This window comes from Octodon degus, unplaced genomic scaffold, assembly GCF_000260255.1.
Source record: "Octodon degus isolate 3935 unplaced genomic scaffold, OctDeg1.0 scaffold00360, whole genome shotgun sequence".
In the NCBI taxonomy this organism is placed as follows: domain Eukaryota; kingdom Metazoa; phylum Chordata; class Mammalia; order Rodentia; family Octodontidae; genus Octodon; species Octodon degus.
In genome coordinates, this window is record NW_004524936.1 from 868,988 (window position 1) to 888,829 (window position 19,842).

Below are 19,842 nucleotides of genomic sequence, written 5' to 3' on the forward strand. Positions count from 1 at the left end.
ATAAATGTAATACACTACATCAATAGATCAAACTCTAAAATCCACATGATCATCTCCATTGATGCAGAAAAGGCTTTTGACAGAATCCAACATTTATTCACGTTCAAAGTCCTACAGAAAACTGGAATAGATGGCCTCTACCTCAATCTGATAAAAGCCATCTATGACAATCCAATGGTTAATGTAATTCTAAATGGGGAAAAACTGATATCTTTTACTCTCTGATCTGGTACAAGACAAGGATGTCCTCTGTCACCACTCATATTCAATAAAGTTCTGGAATCATTAGCTATACAGATATCATCTGAATATCTACTTTTTGTAAGATTGACACTGGACACACAAAAAAATAAGCTAGACCTGGACTCTGACCCCAGAGGAATTCCCATAAAAGTAAGATGTTTCCTAAAATGTAAAACTAGTTAGTGCAGAGACAGAGGTAACCATAGAGAAGAGGATCAGAAGAAACCACATAGCCATCATCCAAAGTGATAGAATGAGCGACATTTTGTGTACAGAACAGGTGATGCCAGACTCACCCACAACCACCCAGTCTCACATACTCACCTGAACCAGGAATAGTACAGTAATGCTCAACTTAAACATCCTTCCTTATGACCTGGGAAGCCCCAAACTCTTTTGTTCACTAGAAAACTTCACATTCTCCTCTAGGCCAACTTTGGCCAGTCTGCCAATCTCAGTAGGATTTATCTTTTTTTTTTTTTTTTTTTTTTCGGAACCAGGGATTGAACTCAGGCCCTTGCACTTGCCAGGGAAGCGCTTATTCCACTGAGCCATCTCCCCAGCCCCTACAGGATTTATCTTCCCAAATCTTTTCCTGGGTATGGATGGAAGGATCAGAGAAAAAGCAATTAACTGCAGTAAGCATTCATGACAGCCTCTTTTACCAAAGATCCTCATATCTAGTTCTAGTTGCTAACAGGTCCAATAGAGGAGGAAGACATAAAACAAGATACTGATCATGCAGTGTGATAAATTCTGAAAGAACAAGTATAGGAGGCCAGAAGAGACAAACAGAGCCAACATGGGAGTTAGGGTGGTCTTCCCAGAGGTGACAAGATCTGAGCTCAATATCTACTGTGTCAAATAGCTAGCCAGCTAAAACTTAGAGGTTGGGGTTACCGCAGCTGTTTTCAACATATCTCCCAGGAGAATTAGAGGCAATCTATACCATAGTAGGTCTGCACTTCTCAATTCCATGCAGCTCTATCTCCAGCACCTACTTTATTACCTGATTCACTGTAAGTACTCAATAGATATTTGTTGAACTATTGAGTGAATCAGATGAAGCAATAAGTACAACAGAGAAAAGATTAATATCTGTACAATTCAAAGTTCTAAATCTTAAAAAAGGAAAACTATAAACAATAATAATAACTATATCTCATCCTTACAACAATCCTATGAAGTTGGTTCTACGATAGTCTCATTTAACAAATAAGGAATCTGGAGCTCAGCAAACTACACAGCTGCTGAGAAAATTTGGGTCAATCTCACTCCAAAGTAAATACAGGGGAGATGGTTCAGAAGAATAAGTGCTTGTCTGGCAAGCACAAGGGCCTGAGTTCAATCCCCGGTTCCACAAAAAAACAGAGTAAATACATTTTTCCCATTACCCTTTTCTGCTAATCATTTCAAAATTGAGCAAAATGTAGATCAGGTGATTCAGAAAGGAAATAAATGATCAAAAATATATGAAAAAATACTCAGTCTCATTAATAATCATAGGAGAACCATCAAAACAACACCAAGAAAAAACAAGATATCAATTTTATTGACTAATGATTAACAAATATTATAAAAATTGATAAAGCATTGGAAATTCTCTGAGAAAACACACTCACATTATGATACACCAATGAAGGAGATGCATAACATAAGGACAGGGCAGTACCAAAATTTGCACATTCTGACAAGAAATCCTTTTTTTATCTGTCCAGTATGTCATATTATAAATACACTCTTACATATGCCCAAAGAGATTTACTGCAACATTATTCAATATTTAAAATGAGGAATAGCCTACACATTCATCAATAAGGGAGTGTTTTAGTAAATTATATTGCATTCATATTCTATAACTCCATTAAACAGAGGATTTATTTGGAAAGATTTCCATGGCATATTGGCATAGAGCCAAATTAAATCTATAGATAAAACATAGATTATTATTTCATTTATGTAGACATAATATTAATGCTTTTAACCCCATCCAGAGATGAAATTGCCTTGTTATAATCCTGCTGCCCTAGGATTGAGAAGGGTAGAGATGAAAAGAGAAGTGGAAAAGAAGAAGAAATTTTTTAAAGGGACAAGGAGAAGGTAATAGAAAAAAGAAGACAGAAAACAAATTTTTAACTGTATATCCTGAGAGGGAACAGAGAATGTGGGTCCCACTACCAGATTACCTAGGGTCATATTTGGGCTATGTACTTTCTACTTCGATAATTATCAGTAAGTTGTTGCACCTCTCCAAGCACTACTTTCTTAATAAAGTGATCCTATCACTTAAGGTTCTTATGAGACTAAATTAATCCATGTAAAGTACTTAATAGTAAGCACTCAATAATCATTAGCTCTTATTTCTTTACACTAAGCACTGTGGTGTTTTCCATACATGATATTATTGAATCATTACAACTTCCTGAGACATACTTTGTGGAAACTGTTAGTGCTCATAAGCACAACCATATATTCTACATTGAACTTCAGAACCATTCCCACTTGCGCTATGATCACTTGGGGTTTTTGGTTCATTTGTTTGTTTGATTTGGTTTTTGCCCTCCTTTTACAATTGAAGACACAGGCACCCTAGCTCTATAAGGATGGTCTTGATCCCAAAGTTCAAATGATCTCATTGTACTGCTTTAGAGAGAGAAGTGAAAGAAAATAGAAAGTGAAGAGTCAGAGCTGGAGGAGGGGAAAGTCCAGAAGGAGCTACTTTGAGTTTTATCTCTAGCTTCTAGCAGAGGCCTGAGATACCTTGGGGGCCAATGCAGGGCCAGGCCAGCCAAAGGCAGGGTAGGTGGAGCTAAGTCAGGGGGAAGGGATAAATGCCAGGTCCTAACCCACAGAACCTATCCGTCTTTTGGTTCGTCCTCAGTGCAGGGCAACAGGTAAGAATTGCTCTGAGCCCAGGTCCTTCTCTCTTGTCTGTCTGCCCATCTCAGATCCATGCATACCTATTTTCTGGCTTAACTACATGTGATTTCCCCTTTGCCGGTTGCTTAGAAATGCTATCATTTTATTTTTTTTGCCCCCCCACCCCATGTCTGTTCCTGGTTTCCCGTTTCCAACTTTCCTTTGTTTGTTTTTCCTTTCTTTCTTCTCCTTTTCTAGTTTTAAAGATCACTTACTTCACTCTCCAACACTGTTGTTTTCTCATGCTTTCCCATACACTGAGTTTTCTCTGTATCTTTTTTCCTTAAGTTTCTTTCCCCTTTCTGTCTTTTCCCTCAATTGTCTCTCTCAGTCTATTTCTGTTTCTATCTCTTCCCGTGTTTCAATGTTTTCTGTCAGTAATGTTGTCATAATATTTCTTCTTGCAATTATCCATTCCTTGCTGCCTTTGACTCCTCTCTGCTTGGCCAAAAGGGTGAACTTAATTGGTTAGAACCTAGGGGACAGAACTCGGGAGGGAAAACCGAGGGGCTGAAATAAGAATGGAAATGAAGAATTGCTTAAACAGAGATTTGCAGGAATTTACAGGTAAATGAGGTGGTATGGTACAAGAGAATTGTGTGACTATGCAGAAAGAGTAGATTTATATTCTCACTCTAGTTCACTGTGAGACCCTAGGCAAAGCATTCATTCTCGTAAAAAAAAAAAAAGGTGGAGGGAGGCTGGAACAATAATGTCCACAACATTTGCTAGTTTTGACTTTGTGTTCTATTTCTGTTAAGGAATTTTGACTGATTGTAGGAATATACAGTTACGTATGACTCATTAAAAATGGGAAAAGAGGGCCAGGGAGATGGCTCAGCAGAATAAGTGCTTCCCTGGCAAGTGCAAGGGCCTGAGTTCAATCCCTGGTTCCACCAAAAAAGAAAAAAAAAGAATTGGAAGAGAGAGAGTACTAGAAAGGGAGGTAAGGCCTGATGCTTCCAGCTCCTGAAAAGAATTAAAGAATTATCCAGTCCCTTTCTAGACTAACTGATCTTTGCAAATCAAGTAACAAGTGGCAGAGAAGAAGGCAAGGAATGCTATAATGAGAGTTTTCTGGTTTGTTACTGGGATGAAGTTGTGATTAGCTCTTCTGACCTCTGGGACTACCAATTGCATGCTAACATGAAACAAAATTTTATTTTATTTGTTTTCTTGGGTTTTTTTTTTTTTTTTTTGTGGAACCGGGGATTGAACTCAAGCCCTTGCGCTTGCCAGAGAAGCACTTATTCTACTGAGCCATCTCCCCAGCCCCAAGAAAATTTTAAAGATGCAGGGAAGAACATTTGAGTAATGATTTTTCACTTGGCCTGAAACTCCATTTGTCTCTGGTTGAACTCATTGTTTGAAAAAGATCACTAGCAAGTATTTTGACACAGGGGTTGTATAAATTGTTAAATGGTGGAATGAATGAATATTCAATAGTATCTGAAATTCTACTTCAATTAGAGATCTGTTATTTTTGTACAGGAATTAGCCACAAAAATTGAATATCCCAGAAAGATGCCTATGCTGGTTCAGCAAAGGATATGAATATCTAGAGTCAGGTCTCTGCTGATACAATATGTAATATTTGAACTTGGGTCATAATAATTAAATTAGTAGTTTTGAGTCAGGTTGCTTAATTGAAATCTGAGCTTCTCACTAGCTTTGTGATCTGAACAAGTTACTTAATTTGGGGGGAGGCTTAGATTTTTTACAATAGGCTTTTCATAAGCATTAAGTAAATTGGTGCTTATAAAACATTTGCAAAGGAGTTTGAAAAGTAAAGGACCCTAAGTGTTTGACTACCAGAACCACACTGGGGCTATGAAATTGTCTATACTAATGGCTAATGAGAATCTGGGACCCAGAGAGGTTATGTACAGAGCCCAATTTCACTTGGTAACTTATAACAGGTTCTGCACAAAAATCAGCGCTCTAGCTCCAGATTTAGTTTGACATATTTGTGATGCAAATTTGTTTGACTAGTTTCATTTTCCCTATGTAGAAAAATACTTTTTTGGTATTTACTCACGCTTAAGTATACTTCCAAACACATATGCAAATTGCCTTTCTGAAAAATCATACCACCCCTGTAAAGTAGACATCCTTCTTAGTAACTATATTTTATAGGTATAAGACATAAAGGATGAATGAAAATGATTCTCTTAAGATCGCAGAGATAGTGAGTGGTAGAACCAAGATTCGAAAACAAGTGATCTTGCTCCAAATACTGTGCTCTCAATCGACTAAATTACCCGAAATATTTCCTTGATCAATTTTGTTCATTCCTATCTCATGATATGAAATGGATACAGTACCCAAGCTGCCTAAACTTCAAAGTTATGGGTCATTAATTATAGCCAGACAAAGGAAATTCCAGGAAAGGAGTGTCACAAGAAAACGTGGGATTGGAACTTGAAAAAATCTTGAATAGTAGTTTTGTTGTTGCTGTTGTTTACCCCCTCAGGAGGCTGAGCACATAATGGCACAAAGCCCCTTAGAGAGGATAAATGTATTGACTTCCATGGAGAGTAGGCCTGTATCCACCATCATTCCAAGGCACAAGTGGACTTTGCTTCCCACATTAGAGACTTTCCTTCTTGTTATATACTTCAATATCATTATTGTTGTTAGGGTGGATATAGGGGGAAGGTGTTTTCAGGAATTTGGCCAACTGCCCCATCTGCCTCTCTCTGAGCCATACATCTTTGTTCTTTACCAATAGCTACATGTTCAATAGCTGACTCCAGCCAGATGGTTGGATTTGATTCAGGAAGGTGCTCTGTTTCTGACTTATGACCTGGGCTAGGCTTGAGGAGTGATCACACCCCCAGGGTGATAAACTCTGGGAGCTTTATCTGTGGTCTGCAGGCTCATCCCTGAGTGCTTTAGCCTTCATGGGCAGGCAAGGCAAAGGAAACTCTTATCTCCAGCTATGAGGTAGGTAACTGGATCCAATTCATGACCTACAATGTGAACAACCATAACTATTTCATATTTGACAGCTGATGAAAGCCAAATCCTAAAAAGGAAGAAGTGGCTTACCCAAGAATATCCAATAAAGGAATTTGGAAGCTTGTACTCAGTTAACAAAAGCTAACATTTATTTTTAAAATCCACTATGTGCCAGGCAAGTAGCTTAAAATTTTAACATGAGTTATTTCATTTAATGCTTTGAAAAATTCTGAATTTCCTAGTTTCAGGGCTCACATGCCTTGGCCCCACATATTAACCTAGGCTGCTGTGACAGCCTGCCACAGTGAAGGACGAAACTTTAAGTTGGCATAAGTGGAACAGATAACTTTGTGAAATTAGAGGAGGTTGTTTGCTCCATGAAATTAGAAAAGAGGGAGTTCAAGGAGGTTATTATATGATGACAGGGTCATGAGGTTCCCTTGCTCACTTCTCCCTTAAAACAAGCTTTCTACACTGAGCATACTGTTCAGTTTTATTCAATACTTTTCTTGGCAGTGCCAGAGCTGCCTTATTCTTATTTTGCCCCATCGCTAACCCACTGCACTGCTCTTATCTTGCCATACCCTTTGACTCGATCTACAATTTGTTCTTTTGCTTTCAACCTCTTTCTCTCTCTTGACATCACTAGCTGTTTTTCTCTTACCATCTTTCAGTCTTCCTTCTTTTCCCGTTTTAACCACCTCTCTGTCTCTTTTTAAAAAATTTTCTCTACTGATTTCTCTATGCTAGGCAGTTTTTCCTCATTTCCCTCATGAGGTACCTGTTCTTACTTCTTTATTTCCTAACTTTCCCTAGTATCTCCCCTTTACCTTTGTGTCTGACCTACTCTCTGCTCCTACTGGATTCTCTACTCTTCTGCTTTCAGTTTTCTGAGTCTTTGTATTTTTCTCTAGGTTCACAGAACTGTCATGTTCCCTTCTGTCTCTCTGTCTCTGTCTCAAGCTCTGCGTTCATATTTCTCTCTCTCTCCCTCCCTCCCTGCCTCCATTTTTTTCCTCCTCTCCTCCCCCCAACCCCATCTCACCTTATTTTCTTTTCCAGTCATCTATTGCTCCTCTCATTCTCTTGTCCTGTCTTTCACAAGTAGTTTTCTTCCCATGACTGTTAGCTCTACTTTACTCTGTCTTCCTTCCTTCTGGTTTTGATCTCTTTCTTTCCCATAGCTTTTGTTCTTCTAACTCTACTACATCTTTATTGTCTCTCTGCTTTCTCTTATATCTTTTGTTTTGTCTGACTCTTCCCTACTTCCTTTTTCTTTCCTCCATTTCAGATCCCATTCACTCTTTTTGTGTGTGTGTGTGGAACCAGGGATTGAACTCAGGCCGTTGCACTTGCCAGGGAAGCACTTATTCCACTGAGCCATCTCCCCAACCCCTTCACTCATTAAATTATTTCCAAATTAAAAATTATTTGTGAAGTGATATATGTTGTTTGGTTTCTCTTTTTCTGATTTTCTATCTGGCCCCCCTTCCCTTTTCTTCAGTCTTATTCCTCTTTCACAGATGCATAGAACATGTACTATGCCTTATCTTCCAACCCTTTTGCATCTTGCTTTCATCTTCTCCTTTGTGCTTATCTAAAAGTCCAAAGAAAATCCAAAGATAGTGAAACACTATACTGGTGCTGCACAGTCTGGAGGCTTAGGGCCTGCCCTTCCTTCTTCTGTTCTGGATCTTTTCAAACTAACAACTCTGGCCTCAAGATCCTTCTTTAACAGAGTATGCTCAAGAAACATGCTGAATCAATCTTTAGCCTGTCTGGTTAATTGCATCTCTTTGTATTAAAAGGATGAATCTTTAATTGGCTGAGCCCAATACTCTCAGAAACATTTTTGTCCATATGTATTGATCAAAAAGTTGGCTGGCTGTCAACTTTCACAGTACAACACATAAACATACTTCAATGATCCTCAAAATCACAGTGTTCAGTGGCAGAATCCGGATCAGAATCCAGATTTCCCACCTCCAGTACAATTCTTTTTTTCATCCCTTTATCTAGAGGCCAGTTTCCTATTTCTTCTTCTCTGATGTCTTATTGGTGCTGTTTAACGTTAAATGTTCTTTCCCTGGAAGGACAATAAGGACATCTCTGAAGAAGGCAGTAAGCTTTGGGTGGAAAGGTAAAGCCAAAAGAGCCAACATAAAAATGATTCTTGGCTTTTGGCCAGGTCCTAATGCTGAAACCTGATTTCTTTCCCATTTTCTACAGGAGTTCGGGCTCAACCTGGTAGCAGGCATGTTGCTACAGTACTGCCCAGTACTTACTCGGACCCCCACTAGCCTCCTGGGCAAAGTGATTAAGGCTCATCAGTTCCTGTTTGGTATTGGACGCTGTCCCATCCTAGCCACCCGAGGTCCAACCTGTTCTCAGATCCACTTTAAAGCAACTAAGGCTGGAGAGGGTAAGAAGAGGTTGCTGGCACAAGGGGAGAATATGTGGGTCATAAATACAATGTCCTAAGTAATACTGGCTATCATTTAATATTTAGAAGAGTTCATGTGAAAAATATCAAGGCAGAATGAACTGTCCTAAAAATATACCAAAAACCTGTCTTCCATGCTTTCTATAAAGTCCTACTCCCATGTTCTTCCTACTCCCATGCTTTTCCTACTCTATACTCCAGTCATACTGAAACTACTTAAAATATCCTAATTCAAACTTATTGCCACAAGAGTCTGTGTTTTTAGTACTCCTGATATATTACTCTATACCACGCAAAATATGAGGTTATCTTGTACTTCTTATTCAATACTGAGCTTAGGGCTCATCTCTGCAAAGCCTGCCCAGACTTCTAACCTGTTCAATGCCTATTCTGGGATCACAATCCCATAAATCTTTTTTTCCCTAAATCTTCTAGATTTCTATAAGCCTTGTCTTTCCTACTATCCTAGAACTTTGCAATGTGTCATCAATGTGACTTTTCTCTCAGTTTAAAGACTTTCTCATCATAGAGACCAGTTTTATCCAGCTCTGTGTCTCTACAATAGTCTGAGAGAAGACTGTGATACAGTAGGTCTCAACAATCATTGTTGAACTGAACTTATGGCTAGGAATATACCCTCAATTACTTTTATTTTTCATAGATTCTCCATCTTGGGCCAAGGGCCACTGTCCATTTATGCTGTCAGAACTGCAGGATGGAAAGAGCAACATTGTGCAGAAAGCAGCCCCAGAAGTCCAGGAGGATGTGAGGAATTTTAAGACAGGTTAGAGTTGAGTTCAACTTTATCCAAATTTTATTGCTTAAAACCAGTTCATCATATCCTTGAACTAGGCCAGAATCAGCTAGTATACATCCCCTGATGAGAAGTCTAAATCATTTTTTATGAATGCTATAATAATACCTTTGTGCAATGATGCACATTTGGTACAACACACAAGCATATGCACAGGCTCTCCTAACTTTTAGTCTGAATGTAATTAAGATAAACCTTCTAGAATTCTTCTTTCTCTCTCCCAGGTAGCTAAAAAAAATTCCAACAGGCCAAATCTCCCACATTTAAACAAGATCACATCATGCGAACCTGGATTTACATGAAAGAAAATGGTTCAAAGTAATTACATCATTTTTTTTATATAACATACTTCACTGAAAAAAATCTTGTATTAGTTGTTTCATTAAAACAAATGCAAATAAAATTTTATTCTCAACAGGATATGGCCAAATTTTTTTTTTTCGGAACTGGGGACTGAACTCAGGCCCTTATGCTTGCCAGGAAAGCGCTTATTCCACTGAGTCATCTCCCCGGCCCCTTGACCAATTATTATAACTGTCCTACTAACCTGTTTTGAAACTGTCTCATTGCTATTTCTTTCTCAATAAAATTAATTAACAAAAAAGACCAAACAGGTTTTGTCCTTCGGAAGGCAGTGGGGTCCCAAGTCAATTCGATTTTTGCAGTCAATTCAACTGGTATAGACTAGCAATAATAATAACAGAGATGTCCTTAAGGTTGACATCTTTCATAGATTCTTTTGGGATATCACAGGGACAAAAATTCAAACTTGAAATTTAATAATGTTAAAGAAAAGTACAATAATGTGCATCTATCTCCGAAGTACAAGACTCAGTACCTCACCCAAGAGAAAACCCTAGTGAGGAGTATTATGATTCACTTTATAGAAGGGTTATATATTATAGGAATTGTCACACAAGGAGATTAGTAGGAGCTCAATTTTCAGAAGATTTGTTTATCTTCTGCAGAAGGCTTCTACACTTTATAAACTTATTTCTATGTGTTGCATTGAATCTAAAGAAGACAACATATGCTCTCTTTCATGCCAATGAATCCAATAAATCCTCTCAGGTTTGCCAAACTCCTTGGACTCAAGTAGCCTAAAGAAGCCATTCACTGGTCCTCAGGATACAGAACAGACTATGGGGATGCTCCCACATCTGATTCAGAACAATATTGTTGGTAAGTATGACATGGCTGAGGTAAAAATAAAGGCTGTCTGAGAGAGTAGAGGAAAAGAAATGAGAGAACTTTGAAACCAAAGAGGTTCTGAGTTTAAGTTTTAGTGCTGGAACTTTCTGTATCTATTTACTTTGGCAAGTAAGTTATTTACCTTCGGTGAAATTTTAATATCTTTAACAGGATATCATGGGCTGGAGATATAACTTAGTGGCACAGTGCCTGTCTGGCAAGCCCAAGATGATGAGTTTGATTTTTGGTACCAAAAAAAAAAAATCAAGGATACTATGAGAAAAAAATAAAATTATGTCTACTGAAGTGCTGTATTTTTAGCATGTTATCATGAGGCCTCATTAAATATTTTAGGCTTACTCCCATTATTTCTTTTTCTTCTTTCCCTCAAAAACTCTCATCTTTCCCAGAGTCTCTTGAATGTATTGGTATTCATTTTTCATAATCATATTTAATTTTTCTAACATAGAAAGAACATCATTCATTTGTAAGTATTTTCAACAGAGGGCTGGCCAGCCAAACAGCTCAGCAGACTAAAGCACCTGCCTAGGCAGAAAGCAGGGGCCAGGGTTCAATCCTTGGCACCAAAAGCCCTGCTGGCCCCACCTCCAGGGTGGGCAATTGAGACTGGGCAGACTAGGTGTGGTGGTACATGCCTGTAATCCCAGGGCTTGGGAGGCTGAAAACAGAAGGATCGCTGTAAGCACAATCTGTGTAGTGAGACCCTGTAGACCCTGCACTAAATACATAAAAAAAAATTCATTGGATTTATGAGAATATAAACAGGAAAATTTATGTTACTCAAAGTCTACCATCCACCATAATTTTTTATTATATTTTCTTTTTTTATTATATTTTCTGCCAGATATCTTTCTATGGCTAAACACAAACACACACACACTATGGCTAACCACACACATACTCACATACACTATGGCTAAACACACACACACACACACACACGCACAATTCCTTTCTGCTTTTCTCACTATATACATACTTTTTTCAAAACAATGACCTTATTTTACCTGGTGTTCATTTATGCTGCTTTGCCCACTTAACGGTGTGACCTGGGCATTATTCCATATTAAAAAGATAGAGCTGTGCGGCAGTTATTAATAGTTGAATTGTGTCTTGTGGTGTTGATGCAACATCACTCAGTTAATCAACCATACATGATTTAGGTTATTTTCTTTTTTTAGTATTTAGTACAGAGTCTACAGGGTCTCACCATACAGATTAGACTCGTAGTGATGTCTGTTTCAGCCTCCCAAGAGCTGTGATCACACATGTACACCACCACTCCCAGTCTCAATTGCCATCTCAGTGCACCCCAGGGGCGGGGCTGGCATGGCTGATTTAGGTTATTTTCTACTTCATGCATTCCTCCAATTTAGTGTATTGATTTTTCATATATACAAATATACCAAAAGAATGTGAATAGTATGATCTTTACCAGTTTTTTTTTTTTTTACCTAATGAGTTACTTGCTAGAAATTTACTCTATGACCTTGATCAGGGTAACTAACCTCTTTATGCTTCAGTTCCCTCATCTGTAAAATAGAGATACTAACAAAACTTTTCACATAGGTTTCTTGTGAGTAATAAATGAAATAACATTCTTAAAGTTCATCGAAGATGGCCTTATGTGTATTAAATATTCATTAAATGTTGGCTATGGTAATATAACTATAAAACTGATAATTTTTATTACTATCATTATCACAGTAATAATACTTCCATTAATATGTATCAACTGTTAATTTGGATGTGCACATGCTATTTGTATTCAGATGCTCACAATTCTACAATGAAGGTATTATTGGCCCTATTCTATCGTTGAGGACATAAAACAGTATTTATGACTGGTTTGAGGTCACATAACTAGCAAGTGACAGAGACATAACTAAACACTAGATATATTGGTAATTCTTCCACTGAATTTTAAATTTATAATTCCAGTAGAGATGTTTCCACACTAACCCTGAGAAGGGGAATTTGGCTATGACAAAAGTAGGAAGCTTGAGTGAATGTGTGAATGAGTTACTAAGTGAATATTCAAATAAGAAAATGAACGGTTGAACGAAATAATGGAGAATTAATTTGATCCAATAAGTCAGTGACTAAGCAAATAAATGAGTTTATGGGAAAAATATTGGAAAATCAACATTAACAACATAGATAAAATGTAGACTGGAAAGGAGAATTTGAAATGAATTCTTTTTATCCCTATCTCTACTTCTTCAGGAAGCCATGCTTTTGATTATGACCAGTTTTTCAGGAACAAGATCATGGAGAAGAAACAGGACCATACTTACCGTGTGTTCAAGACTGTGAACCGCTGGGCTGATGCATATCCTTTTGCCCAACACTTCCCTGAGGCTTCTGTGGCCCCAAAAGATGTGTCTGTCTGGTGTAGTAATGACTACCTGGGCATGAGCCGGCACTCTCGAGTCTTGCAGGCCGTACAGTGAGTAGTATAGTCTGTACCATAAACTATGTGAACAAATCTAGAAAAGATATAAAAGCAGATCTGACAGTGGAAACCTGGGTTATACCACAACCTCTTTTGTCCAAGGTCTTCCAGCACATGTACTCTTCACATATTAACTAAGTCAGTCAACACAAGGAAAAAGATTAGAGACCAAGCAAAGCCCATTCTCTATAGTCTCCTAATATAATTGCAGAATGAATATTGTCAGAGATTGTATGTGACATCCTTTAGGTTTTTCAAATAGCTCAAGCTCAGTGTAGGTTCTTATCTCCATCCCTGAATCCCTCTAGTTCTAGAAAAACATGTCAGGTCTTCCTATCTTCCTCATTGTACTCTCTACTTGATCACAAGAGACACAGTTCATATAAAATCACTAAGTCAACATTAATCCCAATCAAGGAAGGGCAATCTACTCAGTTACTCTGTTTGTATCCTTACTATTTTCTCTTGTTCAGGGAGATTCTACAGCGTCATGGAGCTGGAGCTGGTGGTACTCGAAATATCTCAGGTACCAGTAAGTTTCATGTGGAGCTTGAGCAGGAGCTAGCTGAACTGCACAAGAAGGATTCAGCCCTGCTCTTTTCTTCCTGTTTTGTGGCCAATGACTCTACACTCTTCACCTTAGCCAAGATCCTGCCAGGTAAGCTTGAGGCCTGAGCTTTGTTCAAAGATGGCTTCCTGCAATACAAGATCTAGTCTCACTTTCTTTTCTTTTTATTTATTACATTTATTTATTGTGTGTGTGTGTGTGTGTGTGTGTGTGTGTGTGTGTGTGTGTGGCCAGCTCAGCCCACCAGGGGGCGGGGCTGGCTGGCATGTGGTGCTGGAGGATCGAACCGAGGTCCCTATGCTCTGCCAAGCTTGTTTCAAGTAGGTGCTCCAGACCACTGAGCCATCTCTCCAGCCCATAAGGAATTTTTTTTTTTGCTCCTTGAATGCCTTCAGGGCACTTTGGCATGGCTGGAGTGTTGTGGGGATCGAACTACAGCAAACTGAGGCTGCCAGTATTGTGGAAGCAGCCACTTAAAGAACTGAGCTAGGGCTGGGCCCCCTAGTCTCACTTTCACCATTGCTTATTCCCGCTAGTCTAAGTTCACTTGCTCCTCATTTCTTCATTTGTACTTACCTTGCATATCTAAAACTCAGAACAATGTATGATTATATCCCTCTGTGCTTTCTTCTTTTGCACCAATGCTGAGAAACAGTACTGAAGAACATCACCCAACCTCACAGAAGAGCAAAAATTCATAAATGTATTACCTTCCAACTCAACTGGGCATTTAACACATCAGTAGTTCTTTTGTGTCTCCAGAAGATGTTATAAATCATCTTTCCTCTCTAAAACCTTTGACTACCTCCTCATTCACTCTTGCTAAGTAACTCCACATCTTACTTCACAAATAACACAAAAGCCTAGAGACAGGATCTCCTTATTTATTGACATTAAACTTATAAATGTATCCGGTTGTTCATCTACCTTTCCATATTCTTTCCTTTTACAATGAAAGATACATTTCTCATTCTACCTGGAGCCAATCCCTTTAAGCGTACACTGGATTCTATGTTCCCACTCTCCCCACTCTCCAGTCAATATCATATTTTTGTATGCCTTTTCATCCATTCATCCCTCCATCATATCCTCAACCCAGAATGGAAACAACTCTTACCATCCCATACATCAATCCTGAGCTCATATAATTGTTTAGATAGAAGCAGCTAAAAGTCATATACTTCATCCCCTCCCTTGATACTTTATGCTATCAAAGAATTCTGTTTCCCTCATCAGTTTTTCAAGTCTCTGGAGCAGTTTTGCTCCACTTGCAATCCCTAACCTTCTTTCCTTTCCCTCTTCATCAAAGGTCCTCACCTTCTACCCCACTGAAAATAGAAGATAGTAGTAATATCCTCAACTCTTAGCCACAAAGTACACAGAAACTTACAAATATCCCTACCTGTTCTTTCTTCACTCTTTCTCTCCTGTCACAGTGTAGTGTCATTTTTCTTGTTGACACTGCACTGATTTTCTGTGTATCATTACCTCCTCAGGAAACTATTTGCCAACTCTCTTCCTCTTGCGTGTATCTTTAATTATATTAAAATCTCTGCAATTAAAACAAACCTTACTTCAACTCCCTATCACTCTCTAGCTACTGTTCTTCCTCTCTTTTTATAACAAGAAACCTGCTTGAGAAAAGTCTCCACATTTACTAATACCTCACCTTTTGTTGATTCTTCAACACACTAAACATTACCATTATTTGTGGGAAACTTCTCTGAAGTCACTCATAATCCCTCAAAAAACTCAACATCTTTGATATATTCAGTCAATCCTTTCCTCTTCAACCATTAGAATTTAACTTTTTTCCTTCTCTATTGCCACCACTCTGGTCAAGGCCAACATATTAAACATTCCATTTTTTACCTTTTATAGTCTATTCTTCGGAGTAATCAGAACAATGTTTTAAAAACTACAAGCCTATCTTTGTTGTTCCCTTGGTCAAAACTCTTTAATGGATTCCTGTTATCCTTAACAGTAGATCTAATGACTATAATGGTTTTTACAGATCTCAGTATAATCTAGTTTCTACTGTCTCTTCAGTCTTATCTTTGGGCATATCTACTCTTACTCTTTATGTGGTAATTTAATCATTTATCCATTCTTTCACTTATGAATTAGTCATTTATTTATGCATCCATTCATTAAAGAAATATTTACTTAGCATTTACTGTGTACTGGTCACAAGGTATAGAGAGATAAATGGATTCTGCTTATGTTCTCAAGAAACTGTCAGTCCAAGGTGAAAAGCCCTGGGTTCCATCTCCCATATTGCAAACAAAATAAAAAACAATAACAATAACAAAACTAAACTCCCAGTCATTCAAACTATGTTCTCTAAGAAATCTGACTCATTTTCTGAAGTAGAAGTTATCCTTTACTCTTATGAGGGGCCACAGTTCCTTGATGTCTACAATTCAGGTAGTTCAAGAATCAACTCTCCATGAACTTCCAACCCCCACCTGCCCTTGCAAAATTGCACAATTTAAAAAAAATCCTGCATTCCTCAAGTTTTACATAAAGTTCTTCCTCTTTATTCCATGAAAAGGTACAGGTTTCCAAGGTGATTGACTGCCTTTCTTGCTTTAACTTTTCAGAGGATATGATTCCAACAATGAAAGCCTGATAGGATTTTCATTTCTACACCTATAAACAGATAGATGCTACTTGGAAGACTGGGATTTCCTGTAGACAAGGAAGATACCAGCATCAGCCTAAATCTACAAGCATTCTCTGAGAGGGAAAAAAAGAAAAAAATCCTCCCCAAGTCTTGATTGTATGTGTTGTGGAGAATGAAAGTAGGCCTATCTTCAAGGGACGCTTCAAGCTTCCAGGGAAATTAAATTTTTCTTTACCATAAGACAGAGGCCAAACCAGAGTTATAAATGGCTAAAATAGGGCCTGATAGCTCAGCAGACTAAAGCGCCTGATTAGGTAGAGCACAGTGGCAGGGGTTCTATCCCCAGTGTGCCGTGCAAGTCCAGCCCCTCAGGGCACGCTGAGACAGCAATGGAGACTGGGTGTGGTGGCGTGAGCCTATAATCCCAGTGCTTGGGAGGCTGAAAACAGGAGAATCACTATGAGTCCAATCTACGTAGTGAGACCCTGTAGACTCTGTAGACCTTGTCCTAAATACAGAGGAAAAAAAAAAGAAATAAAAAGAAAAAGAAATGGCTAAAATAGGAATGTAAGGTCATAATTTCAGGAAAGGGAAGTTCAGATTGACTCTCCTCCCCTGCCAGGTCCGATCTTAAGTGTGAAATGGGAGTACTGAGAAAATTAAGAATTATACATCTGGTTCCTCAGGGTGTGAAATTTACTCAGATGCAGGCAACCATGCTTCCATGATCCAAGGTATTCGCAACAGTGGGGCAGCCAAGTTTGTCTTCAGGCACAATGACCCTGACCACCTGAAGAAACTTCTAGAGAAGTCCAACCCTATGATACCCAAAATTGTGGCCTTTGAGACTGTTCACTCTATGGATGGTATGTATATATGTGAATATATGTTTAGTAGCATTGTCTCACAAAAGCCATGATGCTAAAAACTAACATTTTTAAAGTGATTATTACATGACAAACTGAATTATTAGTATTTTACAAGTATTCATTTATATGAGTATCAGAGTTCTATGAGGTAGATACTAGTACTCTTTTATATTTTTACATGAAGAAGATGAAAAGTAAAAAAATAGAATAACTTATGTAGAGTCATACAACTAGTAAATGCCAAAAGATAATGACAATTATTTTACTTATCTTAAAGGTAAACAAACTAAAAACCAGGGCTGGCCTGATAGCTTAGTGGATTAAAGCACCTGCTTAGGCAGACAAAGGGGTCAGAGGTTCAATCCCCAGCCTGTGTGCCAGTCCCACCCCTGGGGCGCACTGAAACTGCCATGGGACTAGGCAGGGTGGTGTATGCCTGTAATCCCAGTGCTTGGGAAGCTGAAAACAGGAGAATCACAAGTCCGATCTGTGTAGTGAGACCCTGTCGACCCTGTAGACTCTGTACTAAATACAAAAAAAAAGGAAGGAAGGAAAGAAGGAAGGAAGAAAGGAAAGGAAAAGAAAAGAAACTAAAAACCAATTTAAAAATCTGTTTGTGTATTTTCACTCTAGGACATATAACGCCAATTTTTTCACATGACACTCCTTCTATTAGAAATAATGTCCAAACCAATTATGCCAGTGTTTCTATGATGAAAAGTTTCACAAACCATTGCAAGGAATTTGCTTTTCAAACTCTGGTACAAAGCATTGAAATCAAAACAGGATTTCAAGCCAGACAGAACCAGGTTCAACCTGTCTTTTATACACACTCTCTGTATGACCTTGTGTAGCTCTAGCATGTTAAGCCTCAACTTTCCCCAAGGAAAAATATCTAGTTGCAAATATTACAGATGATGAAAGTCATTCTATTTATTATGCTTCAGTAGAAATAAATTAATTTACCCTTCTACCTCTTTTCTTCTTCCAAGTGAAACAATACCCAAAGCTTTCTATTGATGGCCCTACTGAGCAAAAGTCACATGTATTAGGCATCCCATTATGCGTTTATTTAAGAAATGAGGGCCTCATTTCATTTTTTTGGCCACTTTTATAACTGAAATAGTAGAGGATTCATAGTTTCCTTGATTTAGTTAGTATAAGTATCATGTAATGATTATGCACACAGGCTGTGAAACCAAGCTGTCCATGTTCAAATTGCACCATAACATTTTATCTTTGGAAAATTTCTTAATTTCTTTATGCCTCAATTACCTTATTTGTAAAATGGAGGTGATTAGTAATATGCAAGAACCCAGGCATGGTGAAGGATGCCTATAATCCCTCCACAGCACTCAAAATAAATGAATAAGTAAATAAATAACACACTGGGAGACTTACATTAGTTAATAGATGTAAGTAACTTATTGTCATGTTCACTTGAATATTTCTACAATATAATCAGGAATAAAGTAAAAGCCATCTTGATCATTTGTATATTTCAAACACTTAAACTACTCAAATTGATTATTTCTTTGGTGGAAATTCTGTTGGGACCATACTATTTATATTAAGAAATAAATGGTTGCTAATTTTTTTCTCTTTCAGTTCAAAATCTGTCCAAACTGTACATTTTAGGGCTATGTCTCATTCAAAGGATTGTTGAAATATTACATTGTCTTATTTGTTTTGGGCTTTACATCTTGTAATTAGCTCTCTATGTTGTCCTACCATATGCTCATAAATTTTATTCTTGGTCTGGTACCTCTCTTTCTACCTGTAAAAATTTATTCTGTATTCCAACTCCCTCTATCTCTATAGTTTCTGGGGAATAGAGAGACGGGAAATGGAAAAATATGTGGGTTCTTGTAATATGTAGAGTGACCATAAAGCTTCTGTACAAAATTCACATTTGAATACCTTATATACAATTGTCAACATAGCAACTAGAAAAAACATGTAAAATGGTAAATCTGTATGGAAAATGGAGGGTAACATATTATTTTTCCTTTCTCCTACCTCTCTTTTCCCCTTCCCCATTTGAACATTTTCTCCTATTTTAAAATACATTTGGTCCTTATTTATACTTTCATTTTCTCATACCAGAGAAACCATATAGTATTCACATATGTTTATTGCACTTAAAAATATGGACTCAAAGTGTATATCAATTATTTTTAATTCACTTTCATTTGATAGACTGTACCTGAGTCTGAGGCAGAGGTCCCTCAGGGAACTATATTGACAGAGGTAAGAAAGAAACAGAAAAGATAAAGGAAGAAGCACAAAGAAATTCAGAATGACACAATAGCACAAAGAAAGTCTGAAGAGACGTGGACAGAAAAGGCCACAAACAATGAGAAAAGAAAAGAGGAACTGATGGAGAAAGGGAGAAAAAGGGAGAGGGAGAAAGGAGAGCTGAGTAGTAAGAAAGATAAGAGCAGAATTCAAAAATAGAAATAAAAATAAAGATAGAAATAGACACAAAAAGGAGACAGTGACAGAAATCTAGAAAAATTAAAACAGGGAGGATCAGAGAAGAATAAAACCATTGATAGAGCTGTCAACAGTAACTTGCTAAGGCTAAAGGGACAGAAACAAGAGACTGGACATCATAAAAATGAAGTAAAATACATACACAAAGCCAAGTCTTGATCTCAGGCTGTGGACAAATTTCTCTCTCTCTCTCTCTCTCTCTCTCTCTCTCTCTCTCTCTCTCTCTCTCTCTCTCC

At 37.9% G+C, this 19,842-nt stretch overlaps 1 protein-coding gene across 1 annotated transcript in view; it reads left to right on the forward strand.

The window, feature by feature from the left end:
- Positions 1 to 3,112: 3,112 nt before the first annotated feature.
- Positions 3,113 to 19,842, forward strand: part of Alas2 (5'-aminolevulinate synthase 2) — a 21,915-nt gene continuing 5,185 nt past the window's right edge. Inside the window, exons 1-7 of the mRNA XM_023708417.1 lie at positions 3,113 to 3,137; positions 8,353 to 8,545; positions 9,228 to 9,350; positions 10,452 to 10,562; positions 12,819 to 13,041; positions 13,521 to 13,705; positions 16,928 to 17,107. Of these exons, the coding sequence (XP_023564185.1) occupies positions 8,380 to 8,545; positions 9,228 to 9,350; positions 10,452 to 10,562; positions 12,819 to 13,041; positions 13,521 to 13,705; positions 16,928 to 17,107 (988 nt within the window). The 5' untranslated portion in view covers positions 3,113 to 3,137; positions 8,353 to 8,379. The remainder of the gene's footprint in view (positions 3,138 to 8,352; positions 8,546 to 9,227; positions 9,351 to 10,451; positions 10,563 to 12,818; positions 13,042 to 13,520; positions 13,706 to 16,927; positions 17,108 to 19,842) is intronic.